This window comes from Notamacropus eugenii, chromosome 4 (genome assembly GCF_028372415.1).
Source record: "Notamacropus eugenii isolate mMacEug1 chromosome 4, mMacEug1.pri_v2, whole genome shotgun sequence".
Taxonomy (NCBI): Eukaryota; Metazoa; Chordata; class Mammalia; order Diprotodontia; family Macropodidae; genus Notamacropus; species Notamacropus eugenii.
Genome location: NC_092875.1, coordinates 345,096,546 through 345,107,405, shown reverse-complemented (window position 1 = coordinate 345,107,405; position 10,860 = coordinate 345,096,546). Strand labels below are relative to the sequence as shown.

Below are 10,860 nucleotides of genomic sequence, written 5' to 3'. Positions count from 1 at the left end.
ACATGGAAAGATAATATTTGTAACTCTGGAGACTTTTCTCATTATTTGGGTAGTTGAAGGGATTATATACATATAGACAGAGAGCACAGGGTGAGTTGAATAGGAAGGGATGATATCTAAAAAAATAAAATTAAGGGGTGAGAGAGGAATATATTGGGAGGAAAAAGAGAAATGGAATGGGGCAAATTATCTCATAAAAGAGGCAAGAAAAAGCTTTTTCAATGGAGGGGGAAAAGGGAGGAGGTGAGAGGGAAAAAATGAAGCTTACTCACATCGCATTTGGCTTAAGGAGGGAATAGCATGCACACTCAGTTTGGTATGAAAATCTATCTTACACTACAGAAAATTAGGGGAGAGGGGGAGAACTGGGGTGTGGGGAAGATGATAGAAGGGAGGGCAAATGGGAGGAGAGAGTAATTAGAAGTAAACTCTTTAGGGGAGGCACAAGGTCAAAAGAGAGAATAGAATAAATGGGGGGGCAGGATAGGATGGAGGGAAATATAGTTAGTTTCTCACAACATGACTATTATGGAAGTCTTTTGGATAACTACACATATATAGCCTATATTGAATTGCTTGCCTTCTCAGTGGGGATGAATGGGGAAAGAGGAAGAGAGAGAAGTTGGAAATCAAAGTTTTAGGAACGAATGTTGAGAATTATTTTTGCTTGCGACTAGGAAATAAGAAATACAAGGTAATGGGGTACAGAAATCTATGTTGCCTTACAAGAAAGTAGAGAAGATGGGAATAAGGAAAAGGAAGAGTGTGACAGAAGGGAGGGCGGACTGGGAGAAGGGGCAATCAGAATGCACAGTGTCTTGGGGCAGGGGAGGGGAGAAATGGGGAAAAAATTTGCAACTCAAAATTTAGTGGAAATGAATGTTAAAAACTAAAAATAAATAAATACATTTAAAAAGAAAGGTCTCTAGCCTTTCTTCATTCCATAAAATAGCGTCTCTTGCTTTTAGATAGGTACTATTTATCATATTTAAAAAACTGTTTATTTTTATGTTTTAAAAAATTGACTTATTTATTTTTAACATTCATTAATTTTTTTTGTTCCAAATTCTCTCCCTCTCATCCCTCCCACACCCATTGAGAAGGCAAGCAATCAATTTTACATGAGAAGTCATGCAAAACATATTTTTGTATTAACCATGTTGAAAAAAAAGGCAAGAAAAGTGAAGAAAGTGAAAAAAAGAAATGCTTTAGTTTGCACTCAAGAGTTTCATCAGTTCTCTCTCTAGAGGTAAATAGCATTTTTCATCATGAGTTCTTTGGAATTGTCTTGGATTATTATATTGATTAGAGTAGCTAAATCCTTCACAGTTGATCATTATTATATTACTCTTATTATGGAAAATGTTATCCTAGTTCTGTTCACTTCAGTTTTCATCAGTTCATAAAAATCTTCCCAGAATTTTCTAAAACTGTCTCACACATCATTTCTTATAGCACAATAGTATTCCATCACAATCATATGTCACAACTTGGTCAACTATTCCCTAACTGATGGGCATAACCTCAATTTCCAATTCTTTATCACCACAAAAAGCTGCTATAAATGTTTTTGTACATATAGTTCCTTTTTTCTTTTCCTTTGATCTCTTTAGTATACAGACTCAGTAGTGGTATGTCAAAGGGTATGTACAGTTTAATAGCCCTTTGGATATAGTTTCAAATTATCTCCAGAATGGCTGAATGAGTTCACAACTCTACCAATAGTGCATCAGTGTACCTATTTTCCCTTATCCCTTCCAGCATTTGTCATTTTTCCTTTTCTTAGCCAATCTTAGGGGTGTGAGGTGGTGCCTCAGAGTTTTTTTTTAATTTGCATTGGTCTAATCACTAGTGATTCAGAGCATTTTTTTATATGACTACAGATAGCTTCTCATATTCTTTAACTATTTACCAATAGGGGAATGACTCTTATTTTTATAAATTTGGATCAGTTCTCTATATATTTGAGAAAAAAGGCTTCTATTAGAGAAAGAGAAACCTTATATTTTTCCTCAGTTTACTGCTTTCCTTCCAGTATTGTCTACATCAGTGTTATTTGTGTCAGAACTTTTTACATTTATGTGATCAAAACTATCCATTTTATTTCCCTGTTCTTTTCTATTTCTTGTTTATTCATATGTTCTTCCTTTTTCTGTAGATCTGTTAGGGAAATTTTTTCCATTTTCTCATAACATACTTGTGATATCATGTGTCTAAATCACGGACCCATTTTGAACATATCTTGGTATATAGTGTAAAAAGTGGGTCTATGTCTAATTTCTGCCAAATTGCTTTCCAGTTTTCCCAGTAATTTTTGTTAAATGGTGAGTTCTTGCCCCCAAAACTTAGATCTTTGGGTTTATCAAACACTAGATTTCTATGGTCATTTACTACAATACATTGTGTACCTAATCTGTTCCACTTTATTTCTTTGCCAATGCCAGATTGGTTTGATGGTTACCACTTTGTAATATAGTTTGAAATCTGATCCTTCTAGATCACTTTCTTCACATTTTTTTAGTTGATTCTCTTGATATTCTTGACCTTTTATTATTCCAGATGAATTTTGTTATTATTTTTTCTTGCCCTATAAAATAATTCTTGGTAGTTTGATTGTTATGGCACTGAATGAGTAAATTAATTGAGGTAGAATTGTCATTTGTTATGTTGACTTGGCGTACCCATGAGCAATTAATATTGCTCTCATTATTTAGATCTGTTTTTATTTGTGTGAAAAGTGTTTTGTGTTCATATAGTTCCTAGGTTTGTCTTGACAGGTAAATTACCAAGTATTTTTTACTGTCTGCAGTTATTTTACATGTTATTTCTCTCTCTCTCTCTCTCTCTCTCTCTCTCTCTCTCTCTCTCTCTCTCTCTCTTCTTGCTTCTCTATAGTTATAGAGAAACATATCCAAATTTTACTGTAACTTTCTGGGAAGGAAGGGGAAACAGAACAAAGTAAAAAAGTGCACAACAGAAAACAAAAGAAAACTCACAAGGAAGCAAAGAAAAGTTGGACAATTTCAACACAGCATGTATCATACAGGCTTTCTTGAAATGAAAATTTATTGTTTTTCAGTCCTTTTCCATGTTCTGCTATGGACATGATATGCTTTTTTTCTTTCTTACATTTTTTGTACAATATTTAAGCTTATGCTATGTTTTTGTTTCTTTTCTCTATTTTGTATTTGTGTTCTGACCTTTGAGTCTAAAATAAAATATAATAAAATAAAAGACTCGTTGTCCCTATCTTGCCCTGGCTAGAAAGTACAAGGATCCCACTTTGACTGGCACATGAACTTTGACGTCCTGTTGCTGACTGGGGTTGTTTTGTCCCTTCTTAGCCGCTGCTCCTGAGGGTTTACTATATTAATACCAGAGGATCAGCATGGTCCACTGCAGTTCAGAACTCCTGAGGGCAAGAGATCCATCAACCTTAGCCTCCCAGTAGATGAGATTGAAGACATGCAGTCACACACTAGGAACTTCAAAAAATGGTGTTGTTGTTTTCAACAGAAATTGCTGTCAAACATTGTCAAAAGCTTATTCTACATGTATTGGTGTAACCTTTATTTTTTTAAATAAAGGCCAGCTATTATATTTATAGTTTTCTAATATATATCAACGAAATGTTGCATTCTTGGTATAATAAATACTTCACCTCTCAGTCAATAGCAGCTATGCATAGATCTTAAAGTTTAAAGGGACTTTACATCTAATCCTACTCAATTATTTTACAGACAAGGAAACTTAAGTCATTTCATTTTAAAATTTTTATTCCTGAAGACAGATAGGTTTTTGGACTTGGAGTCAGAGGACCTCGGTTCAAATTCTGACTCTGCTGCTTGGATCACATAATTTTTAAGTGTCTGAAGCATGATTTAATAATAATACTACTTACATGGGGCTTCATATGTGCCAGGCACTGTACTAAGTGCTTTATAATTATTATATCATTTGATCCTCATTCACAACAACTCTGGGAGGCAGGTGTTATGATTATCCTTATTTTTAGAGCAGAGGAAATTGAGGCAAACAGACGTTAAGTGATTTGCCCAGGGTTACACAACTAGTGTCTGATGCTGGTTTTGAACTCAAGTCTTCCTGACTCCAGGCCTAGCACTCAATCCATTGTGCCGCCTAGCTACCCCAGATTTGAGCCTAGATCTTACTGACTTTAAGTCCTGAACTTTTAATTACCGCATCTCTGAATTTAGGCATGGAAGATGGGGCGTATATTTTTACATAAATGAAGAGAGGCCAGGTAGAAGTAATCTAGGGAGGTTTTTTGGAGGATGTAAGTATGGAGTAGTTTTTGGAAAAAATATGAACTCAGTGAGACAAGAAGGAATAGCCAAAGGTAGATGTTCTAATAAAGTGTTGAGAGAAGAGCTTTTCTGAGTAACTCACATTGTAGGGTGTGTACAATGGGTGTGTGTATACTCCAAGGGAGTTTACAATGTTATGGAGGGCTGTTTGACTGGAACAGAGAATACAAAACAAGTTGTGATTACTAATAAGGAAAGTTTGCTAAGAAGGGGAGAATTGGAGCAGTCCCAATTGTACTTTTAACATGATAACAACAAAGCTAGCAATTATATAGCATTTTAAGGTTTGCAAAAGCACTTGTACACATTATCTCACTTGATTCTCATAACAATTGTGAGATGTAGGAACAATTATTATCCCCATTTTACAAGTGAAGAAATTGATCTCAGAAGAAGTTAAGTGACATGTCTGGGTAGTGAGTATCCTAGGCAGGTAGTGAGCTAGTGAGTGTCCTAGGCAGGATTTAAACTCAAGTCTTCCTGACTCTAAGTCCCGACTAGGAGCCATTGCAAAGTTCTAAAAAGGAGAGTCATATGTCCAGAATTACCTTTAACTAAGATAATCCCTGTGGTCTTGAGTAGTACAGACTGCGGAAGGAAGTGTCTGAAGGTAAAGAGGCTAGTAAGGCTTTTGCAATGGCCTAGCTAGGCATTTGTTGGCTGCCAGTCAATAACATTTATTGAGTGTTCACCACATGCAGAGTACTATAACTAGGTACCATGGGAACAAAAGGCAAAAATCAGACCCTACTGACATCCTGAAGTTTACAATTGTGAAGTCCCTGGTCCAGGGTCCTGGATGTGGGAATGAGGAGAGTCACATTTAAAGAAAGAAATGGCACATGGTAACAGAATGGATGTGTGGCATGGGGAGAGAATTGCTGAAAGTAGTGGCAAGTTTTTGTACCTAGGCAGAGAGAAAGAGAATTCTCTAGACAGGAAGGGCAGGAAGGGACTGAATCTAAGTGGATTCAGTCAAAGGGCCACACTTGATAGAGGGCCATGTGTGACCTTGAGGTCAAAAGTTCCCCACCTTTGGAGATACATTGCAGAGAGAGAAGATGAAATATAGTGCTGGAGAGAATTTGACAAGGATTATTGTGAGAATCATTCACATATAAGAGATAACTGAAACCAAGTGTGCCGCTGAATTCTCTGGAATAAGTGGTGTGGAATTGAAGCAATGAAATTCCTGATATGGGGACAATTAGTGATAATGGGAGAAAAGGGAAGAGAATAGACCCTGATCTGTGTGGTCAGAGAGATGCTGGAAAATGATAATAAATGTTATCCAATCTGGTAGGTACAAAATAATATCTCAAGGTTGTCTTAATTTGCATTTTTCTAATCAATAATGATTTTATGTGACTATAAATTGTCTTGATTTCTTCATTGGAAAACTGCTTATTCGTATTATTTCATATATAATCATCTTTTTTATTATATTATGAAAATGCTTGTTTTATTCTGTAAGTTAAAAGCAAAATAAGAAAGAAAATGATAATAATCCCAATTTTGAGACTAGAAAGGGTTTTAAGGAGGAGAGGATGTTCAGTCTTGTCAGAAGCAACGGACAGAGCCTGGTATATTTAATCTTGTCCAAAGGAAGTCACTGCAGACCTCAGCAAGAGAAGTTTCTGTTGAGCTCTAGTTGTGAAACCAAACCTGTTTTATTGAAATGCGTGGGCCTGTGTGGGCTCATGAAGGCAAGAAGGGGAGTCTTTCAGAAGAAAATACAATATGACTGGGCTCCCCTCTAAGAAAATCCAAAATCCCCAAACCTCAATTTACAGAACTCAATGAGGGGCTATTTTCAAAAGGTTTTCTTTTGCTTTAGCAAACCATTCATAAAAATTTGGTTCATGCACAGGGTGAAGTAGCTTCTACAAAACAAGGTGTACCAAGACAAGAGAGTCTTGGACTACACCTTCGATTTTGTTGTTATAGGGAACTCTTGATAAGGAAACTCCCTCCAGTGGGCAACTGCTCGCTAATTATAGTCTTAAGGAGTTGTTAAGGGCATTGAGTGGTTAAATGGCTTGTCTAAAGTCAGAAATGGGACTTGAGCTCTGGTCTTCCTTCAGTTCACTAAACCACCATAGGGTTTCTTTCATATTGTACTGAATGAGCCCAATTCCAGAGAAGTAGTGAGCGTACTGTCCTGACTGCTGAAACTATCCTCCATATTTTTGGAATGTTTTTCTGTGTAGGATTCCTGCCTACCAGCTCTCTTACGTGACTTTGTCCTGATTGTTTCTTCTAAAGCAATAAGACCATTCTTCTCTAATATACCTTCTCCAACTTGTGTTCACAGGTCTGTAGTCTAAGCAGGCTGCTGTTGGAGACTCTTTGTAGGAGGGTAGGAGGGGTGTTCTTCCTGCTGTCTGATCCAAGCTTCCAGTTTTCAAAGAGGAAGTGAGGGCGGAGGGGAGGACAGAAGGGAATGCAGGAATGACATCCAACTGACTGTGGGCTTCCCAGACTCCCTCACCAAGGCAGTACTTACTCAGCTCTTGGTTTTGACCTGACAGTATTTTGTTGCTTTCATCATTGAAGGAAGGAGTGTTTCAAGGCCTTTTCAACAAGGATCTGAATTCAAATAACTCAAAGCCTAAATTCAGAGGGGCTATGGAGAAACACCATCTCCTCTCCACACTCCCCACTCCTTGTCAGTGAGCTGACAGGTTGATTACAGTGCAACTCAATCTTAAGACTGTAATATTATGTTTGAGACCCTTATACAACACTCAATAAATCTGCTGGAACTAAATAAATAATGAATTTATTTAAGTCCATGTACAAATGAAATCCAATACAGCTATTACAAAGCATTTTTTTTTTTTGCAAAAAAAAATATCCATACAGTGATGTGAGCTACTTTGTTACACTAGGATTTTATTGGAAGAATACTGTCCAAAACACTTAGTGGCACACACGCATTCACAGAGATTCCATGCAAGTGGAATGTGAAAAAGGGCACCTCTGGCCCTCTATAACCTCCCTTCTCCTGCATAGTGGCTTTTTGCCTTGACACATTTAGATAGCTAAGACCAAAAGGATGACTGGGATTGAATGAACTAGGTAATTCCCTCAGTTCTCTACTTCACTTTCTGTGTGAGTCTATTATGGCCTCAGATTGTGGAAGGGGAAACCAATTACTTTTCATACAGGACACAATTTTAAAACCTATTAAATGGGAGCACAATAGAAATAAGTGCCTAGAAGAAAGCAGGGGCTTACTTTGCTCCCAAAACCAGACTTCTATTTACAAAAAGCCAAAATTCTCATTTACAGCTTGGTCTCTATAACTTGAGGCAATGGTAAAGAACTTGTTCCCGCTATCATTAATCTACTTTAGAATTCAGTTTTTCTTTGAGAGCAGCATAATGGAAAAGATATAACTTTATCCATAAATATGGAGTCATGTGTGTATGCATATATATTAATTTTTCTTTTTTATATAAATGTATATATACAGATAGATATGCTCTCTATATAGCAAGTGCATATATACTGTGTGCATATCTATATATCTATAATCATACATTGACATAGATATATATGGACTGTATATATGAGGAAAGGCTTGCTTTTAAAGTAGTAAATAATATTAAAGACACACACTTTATTATGACATCTGAAAAAAAATCCAATGAAATGTTGCTGATTGTTATACCAGTACAATGTTAGAAAGCAAATACATTGTCAGATATACAAATTCACAAATTACAAAAATAACCTCAAACAAACCCAAACAACATATCTCTTACCTTTCCACTAGTGTATCCTCTACACTTTCTCACCTTAACCAAAACCATGAGTCTCAATTGCTTACTTTACACTGTAGAACACTAAAATTCATTCAAGGTACTGCCTAACTCTTACATAGTGCATCCCAAATGTTTAATCTTTTTTCCAATTGAAAAGGTGATTTAACTGTTATGAATATAGCTTTGATGGGGATGTAGGAGTTAAAAATGTCCATTTTCTCAACTCAGAGAGCAGTTTGTCATAGTTACAACACTTCCAATTAATATCATGCCATTCTCTGCTCTTTACATGACCAACTCACAATAAAACCCATACACTATCCTTCCAATGTGGGAGATGCCCATTTTAGAGATCAGAAAACTGAGGTGCAAAGAAATAGACCTCAGGGTCCTAGAACTAGGACCAGACTCCTACCATCAATCCCCTGATCCTACCCTCTTGTGCTTTCACCTCCAAAACCACCCACTTCTCCACTATGATTCCACATAGTTGTTGGCTGTATGCCAAATGAAGAGGATTCTTTTTCTTTAGTTTTACTTGAGGGGTATCATTGCTATAATGAAATGGTAGCAATTCACCATGTTTACCTTTCTCCACTTTCCTTTTTCCCTCAGATCTAACGTTCTTTTGAGTCATTGAATTAGGAAGCTGGAAAGGGACTTACAGGATAACTTAGAATAACCTCTTTACAGATGAAGAAAGTGAAGCCCAGAAGGGTCATGAAATAACCATGATAATGCCACCAGCTTGTGGCAAGAGCTAGCATTAGAAGTGATGTCCCATCAATGTCTCTCTGGTTCACTGCTCTTTCCACTAGGTCACATGACTCATGTAGCTGGGTCTCAGGCAGAAAACCACCTAAGTTTCCTTTTCCAGGAACAGTAACAACACTCAGACCAACAGCCAACACTCAGCACCATGCTACTTACTGCCTTTCCCTCACTATGTTCAGCGCTACAACACATATTAAAAGGAAACATCCACAACTTTGCAAACCATCTAGTAATGAATAAATTATTTTTAAAGGTTACAATGCATTACATTCACTCTGGACATACATGACCTATGCTCACAGATTAGCTATCAATAGTCTGACAACTTTCTAGAAAATGATTGGAAGCACCAACAGAAATAACCAACAAAGTTGTGACAAAAATCATTAAGATCATTTGAGTAGAGATTATTATTAGTTGTTTTTTTTTTTTACCAAAAGAAGGCCTCATCTTGGAATTATAAACGTAAGCAGATATAAATTTATCTTTCTACAAATATATATATATGTATATATATATATACATATATATATGGTTTTTATGGAGTACATAAAACAGCATTCTAACTGAGAGGTGGTAGTGGCCTCAAACGCATTCATTAAACATTATGAGACTACAGTATTTTTTTTTAAAAGACCTCTCTGTAGAGCATCATGGCACAACTTTGTAGCTGCACCCACACCTGAGAACTAGAGCTAAATATTTAATAGAAAAGAAAATAATATTCTTTATGCAAATCTGTAAGGTGGGGTTTTTAAGTGAAAAGCCATTATAAATTCAGCACATTTTCTGTTTTTGAATGGATATGCCAACGCTTCACTTCAGAAGGAAAGATGACCCCAAATACTATAATTAGTAAACGGATGAATACACTCTCCCCTTTCCCTTCTGACCCAGGCCCTGCTGCCCCCCTCCCTTTCTCCATCCCTGGAGACACAGTTCCCTGGCTTTGCCTCCTGACAGAAGCTCAGCTCCTGCCTCAGGACTGGTGATAGTGATGGTAGTGGTGGTGGTGGTGGTGTTCATGGTGGTGGTGATGCTCGTGTCTCTGAATGACCGGGATGACGTAGCCCTCATTGGTTAAGACAGGGGGTAAATCCCGGATCACCTCATGCTCCAAGACAGCGGGCTGGGAGTGAGTGGCTTTCAGTGGGGAGTGGGCATCCTTGGCCTTCTGCCGATACTTCTTGTGAGGGTGTGGTTGCTGCTGGAGGTGGTACACGTCCTGAGCTGCCGGGGAGGGCGTGGCTGGCAGGTAGTAGTTAAATCCTTTCCCTGGCTTCCCACTCCCATTGCCACCTGTCATGGCTGGCATTTTGCCAGAACCCTTGGGCGACTTCAGGAACTGTTTCTCTTGGCCTTTTAACCTTTGTTGCATCTCCAGGACCCTCGGGCTGGGCTCAGCAGCCGGGACAGAATAATCTACAAGCACCTGTGACCTCCGGTGATGCACCATGTGGGCCTCGGACTCCTGGGAACGTGACCTGTTTTGGGAATGGGAGGGTCTGCCATGGTGTTCTTGTTTGGGTTGTGCTGGAGGAGAACCTGCAAATAGAAGGGGATAGAGAGTCAGGGCCTTTCTCCAAAGCTCCCTCTGTGTGGGAATATGAAAATGCATACAGCCAGTGCTTGGCACATAGAGGTGCTTAGTAAAAATGTTTACTGATTGACTGCTTGATTGTCATCTTGCGGGCTTTACATGCATTCACAGATTTTAAGCTTGAGGAACCCCCAGGGGGCACCTAGCCCAAATTCCTCATTTTTTAGGCAACTAGGAAGCATTTTGGATAGAGCATTAGACCTGAAGTCAGGAAGGCCCAAGATCAAATCCTACCTTAGAAATTATTAACTATATGACCCTGGCAAATTCCCTCCGCCTCTTTGCATCCCTATAAAATAGGGACAATAAGTAGCACCTATCTCCCAGGGTTAGGATACTGGTTAAGGATAAAAGAATTTTTGAGAAGTACTTTGTAAACCTTACAGCA

At 38.0% G+C, this 10,860-nt stretch overlaps 1 protein-coding gene across 2 annotated transcripts in view; it reads right to left on the bottom strand.

Moving 5' to 3' along the window:
• Positions 1 to 7,094: 7,094 nt before the first annotated feature.
• Positions 7,095 to 10,860, bottom strand: part of NKD2 (NKD inhibitor of WNT signaling pathway 2) — a 95,867-nt gene continuing 92,101 nt past the window's right edge. For both annotated transcript variants that reach the window (XM_072605347.1, XM_072605348.1), the window contains exon 10: positions 7,095 to 10,417. In XM_072605347.1, coding sequence (XP_072461448.1) covers positions 9,852 to 10,417 — 566 coding nt within the window. In that variant the 3' untranslated portion in view covers positions 7,095 to 9,851. The remainder of the gene's footprint in view (positions 10,418 to 10,860) is intronic.